The sequence below is a fragment of the Manis javanica genome, chromosome 4 (genome assembly GCF_040802235.1).
Source record: "Manis javanica isolate MJ-LG chromosome 4, MJ_LKY, whole genome shotgun sequence".
In the NCBI taxonomy this organism is placed as follows: Eukaryota; Metazoa; Chordata; class Mammalia; order Pholidota; family Manidae; genus Manis; species Manis javanica.
The window spans coordinates 100,517,190-100,545,028 of record NC_133159.1 but is presented as its reverse complement, the minus strand read 5'-3'; the positions used below and the strand labels follow the sequence as shown (position 1 = coordinate 100,545,028).

The 27,839-nt window shown below is 39.4% G+C and overlaps 1 protein-coding gene across 1 annotated transcript; it reads right to left on the bottom strand.

Annotated features, from left to right (window-relative positions):
* Positions 1-8,974: 8,974 nt before the first annotated feature.
* TAF13 (TATA-box binding protein associated factor 13) lies at positions 8,975-17,186 on the bottom strand. The gene is made up of 4 exons (XM_017657958.3): positions 17,039-17,186; positions 16,138-16,216; positions 11,762-11,859; positions 8,975-10,266 (listed from the first exon to the last, which is right to left on the bottom strand). Exons 1-4 carry the CDS (start codon positions 17,063-17,065, stop codon positions 10,096-10,098), a joined length of 375 nt encoding a protein of 124 aa, XP_017513447.1. The 5' UTR covers positions 17,066-17,186; the 3' UTR covers positions 8,975-10,095.
* Positions 17,187-27,839: the final 10,653 nt, after the last annotated feature.

Sequence of the window (27,839 nt, the reverse complement as noted above, 5' to 3'; positions counted from 1 at the left end):
TACCTCTATAACAAATATATTAGAGGAGAAATATTCAAAATGACCTTAAAGCCACAAACAGATAATGCTTGAATGGGTATTGTCAATGGAAGTGAAAACTCAAGCCAAGTTTCCAGTGTCAGTAACAAGGTCATCTTGAAGGTAGCTCCCTAGGCCATGCACCCCTCTGCATTCCTGCAGGCCCTGGGAAGTCATTTTTCTGGTTTCAGCATTAACCCTTATATCTGATGCTCTAGGCAATGCGTTATCTAATTCCCCTCATTCTGACTCACCCCATCATATTAATGTTTCAGTTTCCCACATATGTCTGCCTAGGTAAGGAAAGAATTCGATGATCATCAATACAAGTTGTACTTACATCTGTAAACTGGCATTTTTCATACATTGGTTCTCACAGTGAGTCTACCACGAGATGGATCTGCTCTATTTGCTGTTGAAAGCAGTTTCGGAGCCTGCAATGATGCAAATCAAACCATGGACTGTACATTCACTAAAGTAATGCAGGCTCTCCAAACACCTTTCTCCACTGATGAGAGGCCAAGTGAACTATTGCCCCTACTGAAAAATTTCTACACTTAGAATTATATTACAGTTTTCACTTTAGAAAACCAGTTTAAATAGAGTCGAAATAACCTTTCCAGTGAATCATAGATATATATTAGACACTCTTGCTTGAGCGTATAATAAACATACCACCTAAAAAAAATAAAAGGTCTAATTTTTTTAGAGAGAGCTTCACTTTAAGTGGGAGAGGGGAGCTATGAGAGATTAAAGGAAATTCACACATGCCAGCAGAATGCAATAGGTGACACTTCACTTAGACCATATTACAAACTGTGGGTGGCAGAATAACAGCCCCCGAGAAGTGGCTTATTCTAATCCTCAGGACCTGTGAATGTTATCTTATGTAGTAAAAGAGTCTGTGCTGGTGTGATTAAGTGAAGGGACTTGAAATATGGAGATTATTCTGGGTTATCCAGGTGGATTCAGTGTAATCACACAGGTCCTTAAAAGCAGAGAACCTTTCCCAGATGAAGTCAGGAGATATAACTATGAGAAGAAGGGTTAGAAAGATGCAACATTTACAGTTTTGAAGACAGAAGGGGACTATGAACCAAAGAATTTGGGTTCTAGAAGGTGGAAAATGCAAGGAAATAGCTTCTCTCCTGGAACACCCTGAAAGGGACATAGCCCTGTCAGTACCTGGATTTTAGCCCACAAAGGCTGGCTATCAGATTTCTGACCTAGAGAACTGGTGCGATAAAGAATCTGTGTTGTTTTAAGTCATTAAATTCACAGTAACCTGTTACAGCAGCAATAGAAAAATACACAAACTCAAGAAGTGTTTGAGATTTGAGAAAAATCAGATTTAAATAGGGTTTGGGTATTAAATGGCATATTGAGAATTAGTGTTAATTTTTGTTAGGGTATCAATAATATTTGGGCTACTTTTTTAAAACTTTTTGTTAGAAATGACATATTGAAGTATTTATAGATGAAATGATACAATATCTGGGAATTGCTTTAAAATAATACTCCCTTTCCCCCACCAAAAAAAGGTTGGGGATAGATACTTAATTGGCAAAAAGGTCGGTTAATTGTTGAAGCTGGGGGTTCATATTATTCTATTATTGTGTATAATTGAGATTTTCATATTTTTTAAGTGAATTAACTTAGGACAGAGCACTTAAGCACTGTACATCAGCATTACCCAAAAGAATTTTCTGTGATAATGGAAATATTCTATATCAGCACTATTCAATGCAGTAGCCACTAGCCATTGAGCTATTAAGCACTTGAAATATAGCTAGTGCAACTGAGAAATTGTCATTTTATTTACCTTTAACTAAATTCAAAAAGCCCATGTGGCTAATAGCTACCATATTACATACTGCAGCTCTACATACTGAACAAGAAATATGCTGCCTTACTATTAGAATTTGAAGCTAACAATGAATCAAGTCAGTGCACATTAGTTATTTTTGTCTGCCCAGCCTCTTATTTTTTTTTTCTTTTGGTATCATTAATCTACAATTACATGAAGAACATTATGTTTACTAGGCTCCCCCGTTCACCAAGTCCCCCCAACATACCCCTTCACAGTCACTGTTCATCAGCGTAGTAAGATGCTGTAAACTCACTACTTGTCTTCTCTGTGTTGTACAGCCCTCCCCATGCCCCCCACACACTATACATGCTAATCGTAATGCCCCCTTTCTTTTTCCCCGCCCTTGTCCCTCCCTTCCCACCCACCCTCCCCAATCCCTTTACCTTTGGTAACTGTTAGTCCATTCTTGGGTTCTATGATTCTGCTGCTGTTTTGTTCCTTCAGTTTTTCTTTGCTCTTACACTCCACATATGAGTGAAATCATTTGGTACTTGTCTCTCTCCGCCTGGCTAATTTCACTGAGCATAATACCATCTAGCTCCATCCATGTTGTTGCAAATGATAGGATCTGTTTTTTTCTGATGGCTGAGTGATATTCCATTGTGTATATGTACCACATCTTCTTTATCCATTCATCTACTGATGGACATTTACGTTGCTTCCATATCTTGGCTATTGTAAATAGTGCAGTGATAAACATAGGGGTGCATCTGTCTTTTTAAAACTGGAGTGCTGCATTCTTAGGGTAAATTCCTAGAAGTGGAATTCCTGAGTCAAATGGTATTTCTATTTTGAGCATTTTGAGGAACCTCCATACTGCTTTCCACAATGGTTGAACTAATTTACATTCCCACCAGCAGTGTAGGAGGGTTCCCCTTTCTCCACAACATCCCCAACATTTGTTGTGGATCGTCTTTTCGATGATGGCGATCCTTACTGGTGTGAGATGATATCTCATTGTAGTTTTAATTTGCATTTCTCTGATGACAAGTGATGTGGAGCATCTTTTCATGTGTCTGTTGGCCATATGAATTTCTTCCTTAGAGAATGGTCTTTTCAGTTCCTCTGCCCATTTTTTAATTGGATTATTTGCTTTTTGTTTGTTGAGGTGTGTGAGCTCTTTATATATTTTGGATGTCAGCCCTTTATCTGATCTGTCACTTATGAATATATTCTCCCATACTGTAGGATACCTTTTTGTTCTATTGATGGTGTCCTTTGCTGTACAGAAGCTTTTCAGCTTGATATAGTCCCACTTGTTAATTTTTGCTTTTGTTTCCCTTGCCCGCGGAGATATGTTCATGAAGAAGTCACCCATGTTTATGTTCATGAGATTTTTGCCTATTTTTTTGTCTAAGAGTTTTATGGTTTCATGACTTACATTCAGGTCTTTGATCCATTTCGAATTTACTTTCGTGTATGGGGTTAGACAGTGATCCAGTTTCATTCTCTTACATGTAGCTGTTCAGTTTTGCCAGCACCATCTGTTGAAGAGATTGTCATTTCCCCATTGTATGTCCATGGCTCCTTTACCATATATTAATTGGCCATATATGTTTGGGTTAATGTTTGGAGTCTCTATTCTGATCCACTAGTCTGTGCCTCTGTTCTTGCGCCAATTGTCTTGATTACTGTGGCTTTGTAGTAGAGCTTGAAGTTGGGGAGAGATCCCCCCAACTTTATTCTTCCTTCTCAGGATTGCGTTGGCTATTTGGGGTCTTTGGTGGTTCCATATGAATTTTTGAACTATTTGTTCCAGTTCATTGAAGAATGCTGTTGGTAATTTGATAGGGATTGCATCGAATCTGTATATTGCTTTGGGCAGGATGACCATTTTGACGATATTAATTCTTCCTAGCCAGGAGTATGGGATGAGTTTCCATTTGTTAGTGTCCTCTTTAATTTCTCTTAAGAGTGTCTTATAGTTTTCAGGGTATAGGTCTTTCACTTCCTTGGTTAGGTTTATTCCTAGGTATTTTATTCTTTTTGATGCAATTGTGAATGGAACTGTTTTCCTCATTTCTCTTTCTATTAGTTCATTGTTGGTGTATAGGAAAGCCACAGATTTTTGTGTGCTAATTTTGTATACTGCAACTTTGCTGAATTCCAGTATTAGTTCTAGTAGTTTTGGAGTGGAGTCTTTAGGGTTTTTTATGTACAATATCATGTCATCTGCAAATAGTGACAGTATGACTTCTTCTTTACCAATCTGGATTCCTTGTATTTCTTTGTTCTGTCTAATTGCCGAGGCTAGGACCTCCAGTACTATGTTGAATAACAGTAGGGAGACTGGGCATCCCTGTCTTGTTCCCAATCGCAGAGGAAAAGCTTTCAGCCTCTCGCTGTTCAGTATGATGTTAGCTGTGGGTTTATCATATATGGCCTTTATTATGTTGAGGTACTTGCCCTCTATGCCCATTTTGTTGAGAGTTTTTATCATGAATGGATGTTGAATTTTGTCAAATACTTTTGCAGCATCTATGGAGATGATCATGTGGTTTTTGTCCTTCTTTTTGTTGATGTGGTGGATAATGTTGGTGGATTTTCAAATGTTGTACCATCCTTGCATCCCTGGGATGAATCCCACTTGGTCATGGTGTATGATCCTTTTGATGTATTTTTGAATTCGGTTTGCTAATATTTTGTTGAGTATTTTTGCATCTACGTTCATCAGGGATATTGGTCTGTAGTTTTCCTTTTTGGTGGGGTCCTTGCCTGGTTTTGGTTTTAGGGTGATGTTGGCTTCATAGAATGAGTTTGGGAGTATTCCCTCCTCTTCTATTTTTTGGAAAACTTTAAGGAGAATGGGTATTATGTCTTCTCTGTATGTCTGATAAAATTCTGAGGTAAATCCATCTGACCCAGGGGTTTTCTTCTTGTGTAGTTTTTTGATTACCGATTCAATTTCATTGCTGGTAATTGGTCTGTTTAGATTTTCTGTTTCATTCTGGGTCAGTCTTGGAAGGTTGTATTTTTCTAGGAAGTTGTCCATTTCTCCTAGGTTTTCCAGCTTGTTAGCATATAGGTTTTCATAGTATTCTCTAATAATCCTTTGTATTTCTGTGGGGTCCATCGTGATTTTTCCTTTCTTGTGTCTGATTCTGTTGATGTGTGTAGACTCTCTTTTTCTCTTAATAAGTCTGGCTAGAGGCTTAGCTATTTTGTTTCTCGAAGAACCAGCTCTTGGTTTCATTGATTTTTTCTATTGTTTTGTTCTTCTCAATTTTATTTATTTCCTCTCTGATCTTTATTATGTCCCTCCATCTGCTGACCTTAGGCTTCATTTGTTCTTCCTTTTCCAATTTTGATAACTGTGACATTAAACTATTCATTGGGAATTGTTCTTCCTTCTTTAAATATGCCTGGGTTGCTATTTACTTTCCTCTTAAGACTGCTTTTACTGCGTCCCACAGAAGTTGGGGCTTTGTGTTGTTGTTGTCATTTGTTTCCATATATTGCTGGATCTCCATTTTAATTTGGTCATTGATCCATTGATTATTTAGGAGCATGTTGTTAAGCCTCCATGTGTTTGTGGGCCTTTTTGCTTTCTTTGTACAATTTATTTCTAGTTTTATACCTTTGTGGTCTGAAAAGTTGGTTGGTAGGATTTCAATCTTTTGGAATTTACTGAGGCTCTTTTTGTGGCCTAGTATGTGGTCTATTCTGGAGAATGTTCCATGTGCACTTGAGAAGAATGTGTATCCTGTTGCTTTTGGATGTAGAGTTCTATAGATGTCTATTAGGTCCATCTGTTCTAGTTTGTTGTTCAGTGCCTCTGTGTCCTTACTTATTTTCTGTCTGGTGGATCTGTCCTTTGGAGTGAGTGGTGTGTTAGTCTCCCAAAATGAATGCATTGCATTCTATTTTCTCCTTTAATTCTGTTATATTGGTGCTCCTGTATTGGGTGCATATATGTTTATAATGGTTATATTCTCTTGTTGGACTGAGCCCTTTATCATTATGTAGTGTCCTTCTTTATCTCGTTACTTTCTTTGTTTTGAAGTCTATTTTGTCTGATACTAGTATTGCAACGCCTGCTTTTTCCTCCCTATTGTTTGCATGAAATATCTTTTTCCATCCCTTGACTTTTAATCTGTGCATGTCTTTGGGTTTGAGGTGAGTCTCTTGTAAGCAGCATATAGATGGGTCTTGCTTTTTTATCCATTCTATTACTCTGTGTCTTTTGATTGGTGCATTCAGTCCATTTACATATAGGGTGATTATCGATAGGTATGTACTTATTGCCACTGCAGGCTTTAGATTCGTGGTTACCAAAGGTTCAAGGTTAGCTTCTTTACTACCTTACTGTCTAACTTAACTCACTTATTGAGCTGTTATAAACGCAGCCTCATGATTATTTCTCTCCCTTTTTATTCCTCCTCCTCCATTCTTCATAGGTTGGGTGTTGTATTCTGTGCTCTTTTTAGGAGTGCTCCCAACTAGAACAGTCCCTCTAAAATACCCTCTAGAGGTGGTTTGTGGGGGGCAAATTCCCTCAACTTTTGCTTGTCTGGGAATTGTTTAATCCCTCCATCACATTTAAATGATAATTGTGCTGGATACAGTATCCTTGGTTCAAGGCCCTTCTGTTTCATTGCGTTAAATGTATCATGCCATTCTCTTCTGGCCTGTAAGGTTTCTGTTGAGAAGTCTGATGATAGCCTGATGGGTTTTCCTTTGTAGGTGACCTTTTTTTTTCTCTCGCTGTCTTTAATACTCTGTCCTTATCCCTGATCTTTGCCATTTTAATTATTATGTGTCTTGGTGTTGTCCTCTTTGGGTCCTTTCTGTTGGGAGTTCTGTGTACTTCCGTAGTCTGAGCAACTATTTCCTCCCCCAGTTTGGGGAAGTTCTCAGCAATTACTTCTTCAAAGACACTTTCTATCCCTTTTTCTCTCTCTTCTTCTTCTGGTAACCCTATAATGTGGATATTGTTCCTTTTGGATTGGTCACACTATTCTCTTAATAAAATGTTTCATTCCTGGAGATCCTTTTATCTCTCTCTGCGTCAGCTTCTATGCGTTCCTGTTCTCTGGTTTCTATTCCATCAATGGCCTCTTGCAGCTTATCCATTCTGCTTATAAATGTTTCCAGAGATTGTTTCACTTCTGTAATCTCCCTCCGGACGTCATCCCTTAGCTCTTGTATATTTCTCTGCATCTCTATCAGCATGTTTGATTTTTATTTTGAATTCTTTTTCAGGAAGAATGGTTAGGTCTATCTCCTTCTCAGGTGTTGTCTGTGTGATTTTTGTCTGTCTCAGATTCTGCCTTTTCATGGCGATAGAGATAGATTGCTGACCTGGGGCAAGTGACTGCTGGGAGAACGTCCCTTCTTGTAGGTTTGCGGCCTTCCTCTCCTTGGAGAACAGCGACCTCTAGTGGCTTGTGCTGGGCAGCTGCACGCAGACGGGGCCTCTGATTCTTGCCTGGCTGCTATGGAGTTTAGCTCTGCAGTTGCTGTGGGCATGGCCTGCCTCAGGCTGCTCTCCAATATGGCAGAGCCACAGTGGAGGGGAAACGGACGGGAGGCTGTTTATTTCCATGAGGTGCCTCCGAGCCACCCTGCTGCACAGGGGGTTAAGGTGCCCAGAGTTCCCTGGGATTCCCAGCTGCTGGGCTAAGTGTCCCAGGACGCTTCCGTCCAGCTGTGAGGGTCCCTGGCCCTTAAAGACTTTCAAAAAGCACTCGCTTTTCTTTGTCCCCAGGGCGCCAGGCAGCAGGGACCCGCTCACAGGTCTTACTGTCCTGTTTCCCTAGTTTCCAGCACCCCATGCATGCACTGTGTCTGCGCTCTGGTGTGGATGGCTAGGGCTGGGTGTTTAGCAGTCCTGGGCTCCCTCTCCCTCCCCGCTCCGAGTCCTCTCCTCCCACCAGGAGCTGGGGTGAGGGGCGCTCGGGTCCCGCCTGGCCACAGCTTGTATCTTACTCTGTTCGCGAGCCGCTGGGTTCTCGCAGGTGTGGATGTAGTCTGGCTGTTGTCCTGTGTCTTTTGGTCTCTCTTTTAGGAAGAGTTGTATTTTCAAAAATATATGTGGTTTTGGGAGATTTCCACTGCTCTACTCACACCACCATCTTGGCTCCACCTCCCCAGCCTCTTATCCTTTCTTGCTAATAGAAGTCCCAGCTCCCCTCCTACTCTCACGCCAGAGTGGGGGCTTGAGATCTAGGCTATGTAGTACAACTTCTTCCTGGTCACAGTGATAGTCAAAGAAGAATAAGGACCAGAAGTAGGATAATCACAAATCCTTGTTTGGAATTTTCTGTATTAGGAAGTGAAGCAGTTCCCTTGATCAAGGGTAATATGAATGGAACCCTAGGACTGCTAGCCACCATGTTCCCTTGACACATTGAGAGTAAAAACAAAATTAGGGTAAAGATGAGCAGTCTTGATTCCCCTCAAATTCTTAGATTCAGTCCAGGCGGGACTCAACTCCATCTATTCTTTCCCTTGTTTCAGTTTAGATAAGACTATAAATTCCTCTTTTTGCTCATGCTATTTTTGAGTTAAGTTCTATCACTTGTAACCTAAAGTCCTAACTCAAAGTCCCATAAAAAACTTCTTAATATGCCACAGTCATTAGCAAAATAGACTAATGGCACTACTATAGACTGAACTGTGTTCCCTAAATACCATGTTGAAGCCCTCCCCCTACATCTGACTATATTGGAGATAGGGCCTTTGACGAAATGATTAAATGAGGTTATAAGGTTGGAACCCTGATCCAACAGAGCTCTCTCTCAGCCATGTGAGGATGCAGTGAGAATTTGGCTATGTATCTATCTGTAATCCAGGAAGAATCCTCACCAGAAGCTGGCCATGCTGGCAACAATCTTGGATTTACAGCCTCCAGAACTGTGAGAAAATACATTTCTGTTGTGTAAGCCACCTAGGCTGAATTTTGTTATGGTGGCCCAAGATGACTAACACAGGTACTCAGTGTAACTCCCCTAATGCCAGTTACTACCAGATCCTTCTTCAGGGTAAAGCAGACCCTGATTAGCAAAAATAGTGATATGTTCATCTTTTATTATTTCACACCCCTTCTTGATGTGAGTCTATTACAAATGATTACCATTCTTGGAGTAACTTTTCAAGGAGATTTTACTTTTTAATAACAAAAAGATCAGCTCGCTATCTTGAATCTCATCAATTCAGGAGCATTACAAGAGTAATAGGAAAAAAGTTTCTAATGTGATTAAGCAGCCAGAATTATGTGACTAGTAATGGCGGGGAGAGGGGAGCCTGAAAAATCACATAGTCAAACTCAAGTATTCATTTTTTAAATTCTTTGTATCAATAGGTTAAGAAAGCAAAATTTTCCTAAGTACCGATATATAGATAAGTTTATAAGTGGCACACAAAACATTCAGTTTCACAAGAACTAATGTTATATTCAGTGATCCCTTTCAATGCAATTTTAATCCTTATTTTAAGGTAAGTGAAATAATAACTTAATAAGTTACATACAAACCTGTATATTCTTAACTACAAAAGTGGTTTCTATAGCCACACATGGTTTTAGTCAAGCACACATTTCCACAATGAACAAGTACTAACAAATATGTTAATAAACTACCCCAAATGCTTATCCTGCCATCAGCTTTTTTAAGCAATACCATTCCTACTACTCAAAGAATTTATTTTTAGAAGCTTTTATCTGACCTGAGAAAATGAGTTCTCCTAAAACTTGACAAAAGATTTTGTATTTTTATATTTTTGTATATCATCTCCTCCTTAAAAAAACACAAACCAGCTGACCACCTTTTAATAACCTCATGAACTACTGTAGTCTAAGTTTTAGAATTCATGAAACACAAGTCTTAGCTATCGTAAGTCAAAGGTGCCATTTAGATTTCACATATTAAACACCTACAATAAAGCCTACAATGACCCAAATGCATCTAGTAGATAAATAATACTTCATCATTTAGACAGTGAAAAGAAGGAATGGCATGGTTTGCAAGGTACTTCAACTTACACGTGGTCATTAAAACCCAGTAAGTAATTCAAGTATGGTAATATAATAGCAGGTAATTAAAGGCTCAAATATCACTCTAAAATCAAAGACACGAAAATAAAGGCTGAAAACTGTGTTTCTCCATTTTTCATTTACATGGCTCAATATCAGGGCCTTATTGTGGAAAATACACATTTTAATATGTTTTCTCTAGAAGGTAACAAAACCTGAGAATGTACAAAAGGTGTCAAGATCCATAATTTGCTTCATCAAATGCTTTTCTAGCTCGTTTCAATTCTTCATTCATAGTAAGCAAGTCTTTCACCCTAGCAAACTTCCTGGGGTCCTTTCGAATCAAGAAGACAATATCTTCAACTTGTACCCGACCTTGTCTTCCAATTGACATCGCCTTGTGAGTCTGTACAAAGAAACATATTAAGTTCAATTAATTTTTTAATCTAATATTTTACTCTTAATTTTTATTTATTTAATACTGGTGATTATGAAGACTTTCTCTTCTAATTACTATAGCTATTCATTTGTGAACTGGCTTTCTATTCATGTCCTTTGTCCACTTTCTACTGTGTTATTAGCAATGTTTCTCTTAATACTTTATAGACTTTTTAAATATTAAGGACATTAAAACTATTGAATTTTATTGATTATTTTGTTTTGTTTTTTGATATGTGATTTTTGCCTTCATTTGTGTAAAATGATTTTATAACTTCTTTGTAATCACCCATTCCATTTAAGCTTTGTCTCCATCTCAAGAGCTGACAGCAGTGAGTTTTCTAATAATCAAATAATCTCATCCCCTGTCATTACTTATCCATTCTGTGCAAAAACAAAGGTACATCATAGCATTATTTCAATGATTAAAAAAAGGAAAACTAAATATTTAATAAACAAATTTGAACATGTCCAATTAAAATTATGAAGCTATTGAAAACATTATAGAATATTATGCAATGAAATAGGGAAAATGTGCTAGACTTAAATGAAAAAGCAGGTTCCATGACTGTATATGTGATTTCAATTTTATAGAGTTTAAAAACATATGCAAAAAGACAAATATGCACCAAAATCTCAGCATTAGTTGTATCTAGGTGGAAGGATTAAAGGTTTTTCTTACTTGTACCTTTTTTACATTTTTTAATTTAATCAATATTAATTAGTTTTATAAATAGAAAATATTTTTTTATGCATACTCTCTGACCCAGTAATTTTACTTCTATTATTTCCTACTGTATTAGGAAATAATGCAAAACACAGGGTAAAAATTCATAAGAACTAAGCACAAACAAACTGAGTATTCCTATCCCTGTGAATATAACCAAAGGAAAGGGGAAATTTCATGAATGTGGTCATGCAAAATTATCTATTCAGCTAAAAATAACCTGTAAATAACTTATATAATAGGGAAATGGTTATGTATATTAGAAAGCAACTTGAAAGAATTTTATGTAGCTACTAAAATAATCGTGGTTAGAACACAGGAATTATGTATTGTAAAACTCTTGAGTATAAAGAATGCTTACCATTATCACCACTATGTAAAACACTGGACACTTTTAAGTAAATACTAGGGGGTGGGAAGAGGGGGAAGACTTATGTTGGATGATAGGGTAATATTTTTAATTATTTCCAAGGATCTCATTATTATGTCCTTATAAATAATTTTTAGGAGGAAGGAGTAGAATATATATCTATATATTGTGTGTGTCTGTGTGTGTGTGTATATGTGTATGTGTGTGTGGGTGTATGTATCTCCATCCTTAATGATAAATGGTAACTAGTAACTTCCACAAAACAGGCACTCAAATGGATAGCCTAAGTTAAAAGGATGCCATAGTTCTAGTCCTATCTTAGTTAATTCCTTAATCAACTAAAACCAGTGACAGAATAAATCTTACCATTTCAGTGATGAACTCTATGACAAGGTCTTCAAGAATATCCACCGACTCAGTATAAGGATTCTGGTCATCCCCAAACCCATACATCATACATCGCACTGTAAAGGAACAGTCATTTTTGTTTACTTGAACAATTTGTTATCGCACTGTAAAGGAACAATCATTTTTGTTTACTTGAACAATTTGTTTGGTTGGTCAATTTCACAATTTGATTCATACTTTTTTAAAATTAGAATTGAACCAAGTTATAGAAGGTATTGGTATAAAAATATTTCTTTATTGTATTGGCCATATCTAAGTATGAATTTTGGTGTAAAAGGTTTTAGGCAATCTCATAATCAACTGTTCCTACCTAGCCTTCCCTAGGTAGGAACTCTCCTTCCCTCCAGCTACTGAAGCCAGACATCAATATTCTTTTCCTAACCTCTACTATCTACTCACCAACAACTCCAGAATATCTTTTAAGTAGGAAACACCATGGCAGGGTCAGAATGAGTAACAATGGCTCAGCCTTTACTGGGAGTGTTGTTTTTTCGTGTGTTGTTTTTTCGTGTGTGTGTGTGTGTGTGTGTGTGTATGCTCACATGCACATGTGTGTGGAAGTGAGTAACTGTTAAAGAGAAGACAAAATCCTTCCTGATGCTACCATAGGGAAAAGGACACAAGCACAAGTGTTCCAATTACCTTCTTACAGAAAGAACAGAGTAACCAAAAAGAAAAGTGAAGGGCTTACTATATGGAATCTTGACATTTTATGCCCTAGATCAGAGAAAATGCCAGCATAGATAGCTCTTTCAGGTTTCATCTGAGGGAACCATAGAAAAGAAATGGAAAGTATAATAGAGTAATAAAAATAACTGCTAATAGCTAAAACTTACAGCTCTTCTTATAAGCCAGGCATGGGTTTAAGTCCTTCACACGTATCTCATTTAATCCTCACAACAATCCTCTGAAGTAGATACCATTATTATCCCGATTCTATATAGATGACAAATATCAGGAACTAAGTAGTTTACCCATGGTCAGAGTGATAGAGAAATGGAACCTGAATTTGAACCCAGATGATTTGGCTCCAGGGTGTATAGTCAGTCCTACACACAACACTATACTTCTTAGTAACATGGGGCAGATGGGATCCATATGGATTCTTATCCTAGTCTATAAACTCCCAGTTAGTCTAGTGACAAACTTTGAGATGTCCTTGAACCCTCCTGAAATTATACACAAAAATTTTATACATTATTTGTGTGTGTGCATTTTTCTGGAAAGAAGAATCAATTCATCAGATTCTCAAAAGGGTATTTGTTAAAGAAACTCTGTCATATATTGGAAATGTTTTGTTTCTTGATTTGAGTGGTGGTACAAATACATATGTGTAAAATTCACCAAACTGTTCACTTAACACTAGTACAATTCATTGTAAGTTTTATATTTAAAAGAAAAAGGAACTTCTAGAACACTTCCAAAGGAAGAAATGAGTTCATTAGGAAAAATTCCTAATTAGGAGAAGCAAAGGCTGACAGAACTGAAAAGAGAAGAAAGTAGACCAGGTTTAGGGAGGAAATGAAAGGGGTGATTTGAAAGCCGGCCTGGGATAGACATCCCTAAGGTTTATACTGGCAAGAGCCTTAGGTAGAGATACAGGAGGGAGAAAACAAACATAGGAACCAGTATTTTCTCTCTTTTTTTTTGGATTCTGAAACTTTGCCCTTTTTTTAGAGATAATTTCAGACTTACAGAAGAGTTGCACAAACATAGAAGAATTCCCAAATAGACATATCCAGCTTCCCCTTATGTTAACATCGTACATAGAAAACATAGAATTCCCAAATACCCTATATCCAGCTTCCCCTTATGCTGATGTTGTACATAACCATAGACATTTATCAAAACTAGGAAATTAACACTGGTACAAGTACAGAACTTATTCAGGTTGTACCAGTTTTTCCATTATAAACTGTCATGCCTCCTGAGTTTCCTCTGATCTCTGACAGTTCCTCAGCTTTCCTCTTCTTTCACTTGACACTTCTGAATACTGGTCAGTTATCTTTTAGAATTCCTCTCAGTTTGTTTGTCTGATGTTTTCACATGATTAAATGTGATTATGCATTACTAGAAAGGGTAACACAGAGGTGATGTACCCTCTTAATGCATCCTGTCTGGGTACCTCATGTCAATATTTATTAGTGGGGATGTTAACTTTAACCATTTGGCTAAAGTGATGTCTGCCAGGATTCTCGACTGTAAATTTACTATTTTTACTTAAGTATTTTGAGGAAGATACTGTGTCATTAATATTCTAATGGGTAGAATTTACCAATATGGAAACATATTTCACTGGAAAAGAAAAATTTACAATAGATAGAAAGTATATAAACTGTATATGGTTAAAGGGTCTGTAAACATATAAATATCAGTGAATGCTATGAAACTGGTGTTATATTAACAAACATATATTGGAATTGCAAATTAAAACCACAATGAGATATGACCTCACACCAGTTAGGATGGTCAACATCGAAAAGACTAGAACAACAAATGCTGGCAAGGATGCAGAGAAAGGGGAACCCTCCTACACTGCTAGTGGGAATGTAAACTAGTTCAACCATTGTGGAAAGCAATATGGAGGTTCCTCAAAAAACTAAAAATAGAAATACCATTTGACCCAGTAACTCCACTCCTAGGAATTTACCCAAAGAAAACAACTTCTCAGATTCAAAAAGACATATGTACCCCTATGTTTATCATAGCACTATTTACCATAGCCAAGATAGGGAAGCAACCTAAGTGTCCATCAATAGGTAAATGGATAAAGAAGAGGTGGTACATATACACAATGGAATACTATTCAGCCTTAAGAAAGAAACAAATCCTACCATTTGCAGCAACATGGATGGAGCTAGAGGGTATTATGCTCACTGAAATAAGTAAGGCAGAAAAACACAAATACCCGATGATTTCCCTCATCTGTGGAGTATAACAACAAAGTACAACTGAAGGAACAAAACAGCAGAGACTCACAGAATCCAAGAAAGGACTAGTGGTTACCAAAGGGGAGGGATAGGGGAGGGCAGGTGGGGAGGGAGGGAGAAGGGGATTGTGGGATATTACGATTAGTGTACATGGTGTGTGTGGGGTTGGGTCACAGGGAAAACAGTGTAGCTCAGAGAAAACAAATAGGGATTCTGTGGCATCTTACTACACTGATGGACAGTGACTGCAATGGGGTATGAAGGGAGACTCGATAATAAGGGTGAATGTAACAATAACATTGTTTTTCTTGTGAAACCTTCATAAGAGTATATATGAATGATACCTTAATTTTAAAAAAAAGATAGGAGAACAGACCTTGGTCAGTAAGATATATCAAGATTCAGGTAAGACAAGAAGGCTCTGAAGATTCCAAATTATTGTCATCATAAAAATAAAGCAATCCGAAAAGAATAAAGATTTCTGGTAAGAACTGCAAGCATCACTCTGGGATGCTCTGGTGTAGGCATCCTCTTCTTACACTGACATAAGAAGTAAAACTGTCTATAAACAGAGTACATAGCATCAGAGATTGATTAATGAGAGGTCAGCTTTAGATGAGGAACTGAAAATAGAGAAGGATTTGAGTGGTTAAAAAAAAAAGATTGAATCTGCAGTTTCAAGAGCATCTGGGAACTGCTGACATCTTGGGACTCAGGATAAATAAACCAGGTGTATTCATGTGTTGCCTCATATGTCAATACTAAGCCATATAGATATGTAAAAGACCCAGGACTGGGCAATGGAGAGCACATTCCCATGTGCCTTTCGGAGGTTGCCTGGATCATGATCAGTAGCAGCAGCTCTCCCTCTTGCTGCTGTCAAAAGGGTCAGACCAATCTGAGAAACAGAGCAGAGGACCAAGATGTTATGTTCTCTATGCTGTTGCATTGTAATGCCTTACACTGTTCACTACCATCCTGCCTTGCCCATTGCCTTAGTCCAAAGCTTCAACTTAAGTACCTGTTCCAGGATTCATCATAACCTTTGGATTATGGAGCCTTTGGTCAAAGGAGCCCCTGCTCCTACTGCTGCAAAGGTAAGGACAAGAAAAGTAATGGAGGTATGCTTTAGGACCTAAATTGAAACATCAATCACCATCTCCTCACTTTAAAAAAAATGTGTATGTATATGTATGTATGTCTAAGTATAAATATTATACACATATAAGTATATAAACTGAGATTAGTATCATTATTATCTGTGATTCACAAGTTAAACAATTTTATAGGCAACAGTGAAAATATTGTCTCTACAGGCAAACACACTCAGGATTAATCTACTTTGAATACACAAGACCGAAGTTTTTATCATCCATAATAAAATCATTGTCAAATACTACTCACATTCTTTAGAAAAAAGTCTCTTTCTTTTACCCTGTCCACTTTCTGCACCTCCTCCAATTTCTTCATTTTCCTCCTCAAACTACAAATTAAAACATATATACAGGAATGTCAAGCACTGCATTTGGTTTTTAATAATTAACATTATTTCTTTCCATTTTCAACCCTGATATCATGCCAGAAAGCCTAAAGCAAGCAGCAAAAGGAATCACGAAACCTTAGAATCTGAGAGGCCTTGAAAAATATCCAGCCCACCTTCCGATTCATGCAGAAATGGCTTCTGCAATGTCCCTAACAAATTACTGCCTTTCCTGAAATTCCAAAGACCATACGTCTTTTTGTTTTTGTTTTTAATCAACTAAATTGGCCTATTACTAAACAGTTTTGCTATAAAAAACGTAGGTACTGGAACAAATTAAACAAAACTAGCGTTTACTAAGCACTTGCCTCAAGTAAGTCTTTACCCCACTTTATGACACGCAAACCGAGGCTCACAGTTAAGTAACTTGCTCACAGATAGTAGAGATTTTGAAATCCAGGTTCCCTGACTTTCGGTCCATTATTTTTCCACTACTTTATAGCAAGTAAACTTTTGTTAGGAGTTGAACTGTTGGTTCACATGAACGCTAACAAATATTAGCCTTGTCCTCTGATGATGCTCTAGGCCTTTCCAAGGGTGTCTGGCAAATATGGACCAAAAGCAAAAGGCAAGGGGCCACCTTCCTTCACGTCCTGCCCCACGTACTAAAAAGATGACTCCGAAAGGAAAGGCTAGCGCGGCGTGAAGTCCCCGAACTCTCCTGACAGAATTCACTAAGGAAAACAGACTAGATTCTGAACTCGGCCTCTGCTACTGCACCCGAGGGAGTAAAGTAGACAGTGGGTTGGAACAGAGATCACTCACTGTGGGGTCTTCCTCCTCGTCCGCCATCCCATCACACAAGAGCCAGGGCCCCGCCGCTCGCTTTCAGCGGGTTTTACTATTTCCGCTGTCTCACTTCCAGTGACGCGCAGAGCCGGGGCGGAGCCTAGTCGGGGCCCGTCTGCGGGGGAGGAGCTTGGGCTCCCAGCCTGGCGATGGACCGGGACCGTGCGGGAGGGAGCGGCTCTAGGGTCTGCAATGCCGAAGGAAAAATTAAACATTTGTAGAGAAAAGAAAGTCATGGGCTAGGTGGCCTGTATCTCCTTGTCACCCTAAATTTGCTTCTACAGATGGAATCACCGATTCCTGAATCAGGACTGCAAAGCTGTGGGTCATTGGGGGGCCTACCCTGCTGTCCTTGGGCTGCCCAAAGAGTGTATTTAAAAGATTTCAACAACTTTAGAGTTAAACTATTATTTATTCCCAAGCACTGTATTGGTTATTGGGGATAATTGTTCTTATTGAACTAAAATACTAGTTCCGTAGGGGGCCAATACCACCCCATAGAATGAGGATTTAAATTTTTGTGGGAACTGAATTTAAATTTTTAGTTACAACAATGCTTGAGAAAACCACAGACTTTAGAAGACTAAAGCTAGCGATATAAGATGTTCTGTAATGGGAGATGGTGCCACACAAGGAAAAACTGTCCCACAATATACTTTCTGAATGTCCTGCTAACATTCATGGGAATGAAAAGTCTGTTTATAATTATCTGAACCTAGAACCTAGCTTTGTTAGCGTATAAACACAAAGCGTTAGCATTTTCCTGTGTCTTTAAGGTACATGGAATTTTTCTAGGAATGCTGCTGTGAGATAATAGAAAATACATGTCTTGGTCTCTGCTCCTGGTTCCTGGCACAGAGCTCCTAAAACCATTATAAATTCCTAAATGATAAGAGCATTAGCAGCATTTTTTTTCTAATGAGGTGACTGCGTGGGCTCCTGGATGGCTGCTGTTCACCAGAAAAACCAAGCCACGATAGGGTAAGAATTTTCAACCCTACCCCTCCCATATTCCAGAGGAGGGTGAGGGGCTGGAAATGGAGTTAGTAATTGATTATGCCTGCATGAGGCATAAAAATCCCAATAGTAGGGGTTTGAAGAGCTTCCAGGTTGGGGAACACATCCACATACTGGGAGAATGACACCCCTCAACTCCATGGAAACAAGCTCTTTGCTTGGATCCCTCCCAGACCTTTCCCTATGTATCTCTTCATCTGGCTGTTCATCTGAAATCTTTATCATACCATTTAATAGACTGGTAAACTAAACTATAAATGTTTCCCTGAATTCTGTGAGCTGTTCTAGAAAATAATCAAATCCAAGGGCAAGAGGTGATGGGAACCTCCTATTTGTAACCAAGTTGGACAAAAGTTGTGGGTAACCTTGGGACCTACTGCTTGTGATTGGCATCTAAAATGGGGAACAGCCTTGTGGGACTGAGCCCATAACCTGTGGGATCTGTCACTATCACCAGGTAGATAGTGTCAGAATTGAGTCAAATTGTACCACAATCAACTGGTGGTATAGAATTGCTTGGTATAGGAAAAAGAAAACCCACAGATATGGTGACAAGTGTCGGAAGTGAAGTGTTCTGTGTGAAAGGAAAAAGGCACACAGGAATGAAAGAACTGGGAGATTTTCGCAAAACAGCAATTATCCTGAAATTGAAGGGATATTGTACTTTGTTTTGTTTGGAACTTACCAAGAGCTGTGAACCATTTTAAGAAATAATGTCACTAAAGGACCTTTCACTTTGTAATAATCTGAGTAGCCAATGCTCACTAGAATCCATCTGCATTGCACCTCCTGCGTGCCTGGTGATTCTACATATAAGTGCAAGAATCCGAAATCATTATACTCTCCTGTGTAGTCATGCCTGAATGCTTCCATATTGAAACACATAGTTTATTGTCTTTACCTTTATATTACAGGTAGGTCATTATATATTGTTTTTTAATTATGTGGGTAGTTAGATGTAATTTGTGTATTGCTGTGTAACAGATTATCCCAAAAACTTAATGGCTTAAAACAATAAACATTTATCACACAATTTCTATGGGTCAGGAATCTGGGTGTAGTCTAGCTGAGTGCCTCTGGTTCGAGGTCCCTTATGCTGTAGCTGCGTGTTGGCTGGGGCTGAAGTCTCATCTGAAGTATTGATGAGGAAGGAGCTATAGAATTCAGAAGGATTCAGTTCCTTTAGATCGTCAGGCTCAGGGCCCCAGTTCTTCACTGGCTATTGCCAGAGGCCTCCTAAGTTCCATGCCACATGGTTCTCTACATAGGGAAGCTTATAATATGGCAGCTGGCTTCTCTCAGTGAGGATGAGGGAGAGAACCAAGAATACCCAGAGAGAAGCCATACGATTCTTTTGTAACCTAACCTGGGAAGTGACATCCCATCACTTCTGTTCTATTCACTAGAAGTTAGTAAGTGCAGTCCACATGCAAGGAAAGGGAATTCCACAAGGATGAGAATACCAGGAGGCAGACATCACTGGGGACTATGTGAGAGGCTGCCTACACAGTAGGTTATGTCATGTGTGAATTTTACTTCCAAATAATAAAGGAACATTATAATAGATTTGCTATTTAAAGAACATTGCTGAGTTTGATAGGGTTGAGACCTGTTCTGTTAAGTAATGTCAAGTATAAAATATTCACTGTCAGGGAATGGATAGTTAAACTGCGCTGGATGTACACCAGTGGGTACTATAGAGCAATCAGAAGCAACATGGACCGAGTTTAGAAACACAGTGCTGAATTAAAAAAATAAGAAACCCAATGAGAGCTATAACCCAATACCATTTATGTAAATTAAATATATACACACACAAAAGATACATATTTTACAGGAACATATATAAAAAGTATAGACATCAAATACATTGGAAAGGTTGTGGAGTAGGAGGAATGGGAACAGAAATAAAGGAAATACATAGATAAATAACAAGTGTCTGACTTTGGAAGGGTCAGTTACATTAGTATGTCATGAACTGTGGAGTGCGGATAGTTCAACCTTCTGAATGTGAGATCTACAAAAGGCAAAAAACTGCAGTGTTATGAGCAGGGGAGAAATAAAGCACAGAGAATGAAAAGTCTTGCTGTGCTCCTCCAAGATGTTCCCGGTGGATTGCCAGAGCCACGTTTCTGGGGTGGGAATGCAACAAATGAGGCTGGAAGGAAGCAGTAGTCCCAGTGTGAAAGGCCTTGAATATTCTCTGGCCTTTCTGTGAAAACTACAGATTTCCTGGGAGGTCTTTAAGCAGAAGAGTTGCATGACCCTATCTTTTTAAAAAGGATCACTTTGGCAGGGAGATCATCTAGGATGAGAGATGATTAGAACCTGAATTAAGAAGAAGGAACTTTAGAAGGTAGAATTTACAGGACTTTGTATCTGAATTAATCTGGGAGCCAAGGAGTGAGAGGGTTACATCTAGATGAATGGACTGCTATTAATATAAATTGAAAAGTAAAAGGGAGAAGCAATTGGGGAGGGAAAAAAATAAGTTCAGTCTGAGTTTGAGAGTCTAGAGATGTCCTATAGACAGATGGACACACAGGCCTGAAATCCAGAGAGAAATTAGCACTGGAGAAAATGGTGTGGAAGACATTAACACAAAGGTGACAGTTTAAAGATTGCACAGGGACAAAGGCAAGACAAAACGGAGGAGAAGGACAGATCCTTAGAAACGGTAATCAAGACACAGTAAAGACAGAAGGAATGGTCCAAGAGGTAGTACTGAAACAAATTTCTAATCCCAAAATGGACCTGCTGCCCAGGGTGTCAGGTGGGCAAACCCAAACTTAACATTTCAGTCTTCGTAAATGCTTCATCACCAGACATACAGTATATTCAGTCAGCCGATTCCTGAACACCAGGCCAACTCTGGCCCTTCTCACTCCAGGGAAGGCTGACTACGTAGCTCCAGCTGATCGGATATTTTCTGTTTTTCTCTTCCTTATTCTTTATTCTTTATCCTATAAAAGCTTTCAGCCTTTTTGCAGTTCTCTGAAAGAAGAATAAACCCATTTTGCAGTTCTCTGAAAGGAGACTGTCTAATTCATAAAGGGTTAAAATTCAAGGCCTTTTCTTAAATTTCTTAAGTCACTTTTTAGCATTAGGAAAAAATAAGAAAGAGGAGGCAGAGGAGAACTTATTTTGGAAGCTAAAAGGAAAAAAAGTCAAAAAGAAGCAAGTGTCAGGAGTGCTCAGTACCCCAGAGATTAAGAGATTTAAGAAAAAGCCTTGGATGTGACAATTAGGAGTTGGTAGAATAATCTGAACAAAATAGTTTGAGGGCAATAGTGAAGAAGGGAGCCAGGTTATAAGAGATTAAGGAAGGGGTGTATTGTTACATAGTGAAGAGTAGAAAAACAGAGAGGAAAGCAGCCTTAGAGGGAAATAGGAGCAGGAAAGTGGACCTTGAGTAAATGATCAGTGAATGAATAGGCTATGAATTTGTGCCAGACACTTTTCTAACTGCTAGGAAAAGCCAGGTTTTCATTATAGCAAAAAAAAAAAAAAAAGTGGAACAAGCTTTTAAAGAAAAGTTTATTAACAACAGAGATTTGTTCACATGAGAACGGAGTCAGCAGAGAGGCAGATTGGGGTGTCTGATAGAAGGGAGTTGAGCTGAGTTGTGTGATAATAATTTGGAAAGAATGGCAGGAATGGGACTATCAGAAATGAATAAGGCAGGAGGCTGGGTGGTGGGCTTGAGGCTTGTGTTAGTGATGGGATGGGAGAGGGCAGGCCAGGTATTACCAGCCAGCCCTTCCTCAAATCCAGGCAGAAGTTGTGCAGTCCCACTCTCACTCTGCCCCTGCCTTCCACCCCACCCCATCCCCACCACCATTCCTCTACCCCAGAGTACAGACCTCTGCAATGCTGCTCACTGTAGAATTTAAAACTGGCTTTCAAAACTGGAGTCAAGATGGCGGCATGAGTAAGACAGTGGAAATCTCCTCCCAAAACCATATATATTTTTTGAAAATACAACAAATACAACTACTCCTAAAAGAGAGGCCAGAAGATACAGTACAACAGCCAGGCTACATCTACATCTGCGAGAACTCAGCATCTCATGAAACGGGTAGATACAAGCCACGGCCCAGTGGGACCCAAGCGCTCACCGTACCCCAACTCCTGGCAGGAGGAAAGGAGTCAGAGTGGGGAGGGAGTGGAAGTACAGGGCTACTAAATAACCAGCCCTAGTAATCTGCACCGGGAGCACAGACACACATTGCATGGTGTGCTAGATATTAGGGAAACGGAAAAGTAAAATCTGCGAGCAGGTCCCTGCAGCCAGCTCCCCTGGGACAAAAGAAAAGCAAGTGTTTTTTGAAAGTCTTAAGGAGACAGGGGCTTCACAGCTGGAAGGAATTATCCCAGCACACTCAGCCCAGCAGGCTGGGAATCCTGAGGAAATTCAGGCGCCCGAGCCCCCTGGGTAGCAACACAGCTCTGAAGCCCCTCATGGTGATAAGCAGCCTGCCATTCATTCCCCCTGGCCAGTGTGGCCCTGCCCACAGCAGTGGAGCAACTGGAGAGAGGTTGTGCCCCCAGCACCCACCCAGAGCCTCTTCCTGGTGCACAGATGCCCAGGCCAGACCCAGAGGCCACTGCCGGTGTGCAGCTGCCTGGCGCAAGCAGAGGAAGCCAGGGCAAGGTGCAAAGGGGTGCCGTTCTTGCAGGAGAGCACACCCCGTGCACCTGTCACTCCCCGCAGGGCTCTGGGCTGCCCTGATGGCAGCCCCACCTGCAGTGGCTCAGGGGATTAACCTGGAGGTTGCTCCAGGTGTGCAGATAACTGACACAGGCAGTTGAGAAGGGCAAGGTGACCAGCAAACAGGAAGGGACTTTGTTCTCCCAGCTGACACACGTGCTACCCGCCTACAACTATCTCTATTGCCATGAAAAGGCAGAAGAATTTGGTCCAGTCCAGAATTACCCAGACAACCCCCAAGAGAGGCCCTGGGGAGATAGATTTAACCAATCTTCCTGAAAAAGAAGTCAAAATAAAAGTCATAACCATGCTGATGGACCTGCATAAAAGTATGTAAGAGTTAAGGGATGAAGTCAGGAGGGAGAATACAGAAATAAAACATTCTCTGGAAGCACTTAAGAGCAGACTGGATGAGGTGCAAGAGACTATTAATGGAATAGAAATCAAAGAACAGGAATACAGAGAAACTGAGGCAGAGAGAGACAAAAGGATCTCCAGGAATGAAAGAATATTAAGAGAACTCTGTGACCAATCCAAACAGAACAATATTTGCATTATAGGGGTACCAGAAGAAGAAGAGAGAGAAAAAGGGATAGAAAGTGTCTTTGAAGAAATAATTGCTGAAAACTTCCCCAAACTGAGGGAGGAAATAGTCTCTCAGACCATGGAAGCCCACAGATCTCCCAACACAAGGGACCCAAGGAGGACAACACCAAGACATGTAATAATTTAAATGGCAAAGATCAAAGACAAGGACAGAGTATTAAAGGCAGCCAGAGAGAGAAAAAAGGTCACCTACAAAGGAAAACCCATCAGGCTATCATCAGACTTCACAATAAAATTGACTTTCAGAACTTCCACAAGAATCTTATGCAGTCTCAGCCATCTGCTTGTTTACCAAATAATGCCCTTATTCTTTGGTTAAACATGCAGACTCTGAAGTCAGATGAGTTGGGTTTGAAATCCCAGCTGTACTACTTACCAGCTAGGTCACTTTGAGACAGTATACTTGACCTCTCAGTACATCCATTTCCTCATCTGTGAGATGGGAATAATAGTTTCAAGTCTTTTAAGGTTCTTTTGAAGCTTGAATGTATTAATACTAAAGGAGCTTTGGGTAGTACCTGGCATGTAGCAAACATTCCATATGTGTCAACTGTTTTTCAAGAACCTACCTTTCAGTATTATCTTCTGTTCTCCTTTATGAACTCTATGTTCCAGTTCCACAGGGCCATGTAAAATTATTCATGCAACAAATATTTATCAAGCACCTGTAAAATGTTCAGCATGTACTATGGGACTGTGGATAAAATGACAAACAATACAAAAACAGTCCTGGGCTCATGAACCTTACAAAGTAGCAGGGGACATGAATTAAATAGCTATTGCAAGCTCTGGAAGCTTATGATGGTGGAAGGTGACCCAAGAAGGTCAGAGATGCCTCTCTTGAGCAAGTGAGGTTTGAGCAGAGACCTGAGAGATGAATGGAGCTAGTTGGTGAAGGGGGAAGGGAAGAGTGTGCTTATTTATATAAACTTATCTTGTACTTTCTCATCTCCATGCCTTTCACCACTACTCTTTCCCACAAGCATACCTTTCTTTTCTATTGAAATGCTACATGCCTCTCAGACCCACCTAAAATGTCTGCTCCTCCACAAAGCCTTCCCTGAACTCTCCAGCTGAAAGCGCTTTCTCCTTTACACTCCCACAGCACCGAGTTTTCACTTTCCTTCTACACTTCTAACTCTCTACTGTGTTCTGGTTATTTAAACACACAGCTTATCTTGTCTACTAAATCTTAAAGTTATTAAAAATAGAGTCTGCTTCTCATTTATCTTTGAGCTCCCAAAGGCTAGCACATTCCTTACACTTAGAAGTCCTGAAAGAAATATTTGTAGCATAAATTAATGCCTGTTTGATATCCCTTTTCAAATACATTGTAATTCAAATGAAGCTATTGTTGCAAGCTGTGCCTTTGGGACTGAACTTACTCTTTGGTTAAACAAGAATGCCATAGTCATGGTCCCCATGACTGATTAGTGTTCTCCACAGTGATCACAACAACCCTAACAAACAGGCCACTGTTATTGACTGACAGGCATTTGGCAGCAACTGCCAGTCTTCCAGTGGAGGCTGAAATGAACTGAGGAAGGACTGTCGGAATTGAGTTCCCAGTCAGTGGTGCTCCATTTATTCCCTGCAGTGACCCAGGCTTTGGGCTGGTGTGAGACTAGGGTCTTCCCAGGGTGATGGAAACACTAATGCTTGGATTAGACCCATCCAAGATATGTATCAGTGAAAAACATCCTAATCGGAGGCAGTGTCATACAAGGGGAAGGAAGCTCTGAAGTCAGGGAGACCTGAGCTTGGATTCTAACTAACTAGCTATGTGATCTCATCCATGTCCCTTCTTTGAGTCTCAGATTTTTCATTTAAACAAAATTCTGTAAAAGTTGTGAAGATTGAAGATAATGTCTTTACATACACAATGACTGTTCTCTATTAAAATGTACTTATTCATCTCTTCCCCAGTACAGTTTGTTCCCTAAGAGTAGGGACTCATTTTCGCCATTATTCCTGCAAAATCTAGCAAACTGCCCAGCACACAGTAGACACTGGTGAATATTGTTTTAAACAGCTGTACAGCAACACCCACAGTCTTAGCTGGCATTACAGAGCACTCATCATGTCAGGCATTGTTGTAAATAGTAATTCATTTAATCTTTCAACAACCCTTAAAAAGAAGCAATCATTATAACTCAGTTTTAAAGAAAGAAAACAGGATACAACTTTTAAAAATATGAAATTCTTGGCATAATTAATTTTGAAATAAAAGTGTAGTGAGTCACTTTATTCAATAAAAAGGAAAATGCTTTATAAAACTCAGGAAAGAAAAAATACGGTGGAGGGAGAAAGAAGAAAAGAAATAAATATAAGTAAAAAAGTAGGAAATGGAAGAAAGACACATGGAAAAAGAAATAGAAAAGGGAAAATTCTGAGCAGAGTAAACAATTAACTGCTTAATCAGTAGGATACTGTGGTCTACACTGTCCTTTGAAATAGTAATTAGCCAACTAATCACTCATCTCAGCTCTTCAACTGTAATGATTATTCTTAAAATCTAAAAGTAACAGAGGAGGAAAGACTTAATCTTTCAGAAAGTAACAACAATTGGGGTGGTTTTCATCTAGCACAAAACAAGGAGATAAAGTTATTGCCAAAAGAGTCAAAGGCATGAGCAAAAATGTGAAGGCAAGGAGTACATTTGAAGAACATAGAATAATCTTCATACCTGAAGCTCACAGTCCACATTGGGAAACAGTGGAAAGTGCTGCTAGAAGGCCTTGCATAGAAGGGTAAGGAATTACACAAATACTCAGCAGGCAGTGATTGCTGTACAGAACACAGCAGTTGTGATTTGGAACAAAATTTTTTAGTCCTGAGTCTGGAACACCAGAATTATTGTTTGAGTGTGATACAAGGCAGTCCTTAAAATTAAACCTCAGCTTACCTCTAAAATAGGAGAAATAAGGTAGTTGTGGGGATTAAATAAGATCATATAACAAGGGGTGTTTGCTTTGAAAATGTCAAAATGTTATTCAAATATAAGTGTTCAGTGTTGTGAGGACATACTTGATGCTGAAAAGATCAAAATGGTAAAATCCCTAAGGTGATGGCTGTAAGATTAAAAGGGGGCAATTGGAAATGAGATCGTGAAAAAAGAATTAATTGAAAGATAATTTACAAATTAAAAGTTTAGTGATAATGAGAAAGGAATAGTAATCATAGAAACTGGGAAGTCAGAGGGGAATGAGTTTGACTTTAAATATCACAGCTGTCAGAAGAACATCTCTCAGAAATATAGGACTCGAGTTTGGGTAGGACATCAACTAAGAACTCTGCATAGTTGAAAACATGGAACAGAAGAGGTCACCACTGGAGAGTTAACAATAAGAAAAACAGAGTGTTGGTATCTTAGGAACATCTATATTTAGGTTGAAGAAGAGCCTACGTAAAGAGAATGTAGGTAAGGAGAACCTAGGTAAGGTGCAGTGAGGATAGTACAGTTCCATAATATTTAAGAAAGAGGTGAATTTTTTCAGATGAAGATGAGCTTCATGAGTCAGTATAAATTAGTGAACATGAATCTGTTTAGGACCTGGTTAGAAGAGCTCCGGCCTTTATCCAGCCTTGATGCAGGAGCTGTCACTAGTGATGATGCCAGAGGAGATGCTGTTTTAGTTAACGGTTGATGAAAGGTTTAAGGGCTAAGACAATTAGAGGGTTTTGTTTTGATTTGTTTTTGAATGGCCCTGAGCATCTCTGGGACAGGGAGATGTGTCTGTGTGCCTCGGTGCACGCGTGTATCTGGCCTTGTCTTAGGTTTTGTCTCATATATCTTCCATTTGTTTTTTGTTTCTGCACTTATGTGTATTTTCACAAGGAGTTGGTGTTGCCTCAGACTTTTTTGGCTTGCCACTCCACTCCAGCTCCTAAAAAAAGGCTTGGTATTCTGGTAGATTTCTTCTGCATAACAAAATAGGCCGCAGCCAGCAGATGGCACTGCAGCAAGAGGAGCAGAGAGTCCCTTCAGCACCTTGACAACCACTGCAGACTGGTAGGTAACTTCAACAGTTTCAGCCTCTAAGGACTCAGTCTCACTTCGTCCGGACTCTGATAAAGCAGATGGAGCTGTGTGCAGTTAAGGATTTCAATTTACAAAATAGAACCTGTGTTTTTATCTCCTCCACTCCACCCCCCACCTTTAAAGTGACAATATCTTTCGTCAGCTAGTGAAAGTGTTTTGAGAAGCGCTGTCCAGATATCGCCAATACCTGGTTAAAGTGGCCGAATGACCCCAGTATTAACTAAATACAGTAGTTAACCGAAACTCTCCCGAAAATTTAAAAAAAAAGTCCACACAAACAGGCAATTATCTGGATGTTTTCCCGACACCGTAGTGCTTTCCGATCTGAAATATACTACTTGGTCTTGTTTTATGTGCCTTATTTCATTTCGAAAGTTCGCACGCAGCTTAACTATTCAGAT

What these genes read in the sequence shown, in the direction of transcription:
- TAF13 (XM_017657958.3), bottom strand. Translation starts at nt 17,065, where the DNA reads ATGGCGGACGAGGAGGAAGACCCCACA. An exon ending in ACGAGGAGGAAGACCCCACA is followed by an intron (nt 16,217 to 17,038) that starts GTGAGTGATCTC and finishes TTTAATTTGTAG; the next exon opens with TTTGAGGAGGAAAATGAAGA. An exon ending in GAGACTTTTTTCTAAAGAAT is followed by an intron (nt 11,860 to 16,137) that starts GTGAGTAGTATT and finishes GTTCCTTTACAG; the next exon opens with TGCGATGTATGATGTATGGG.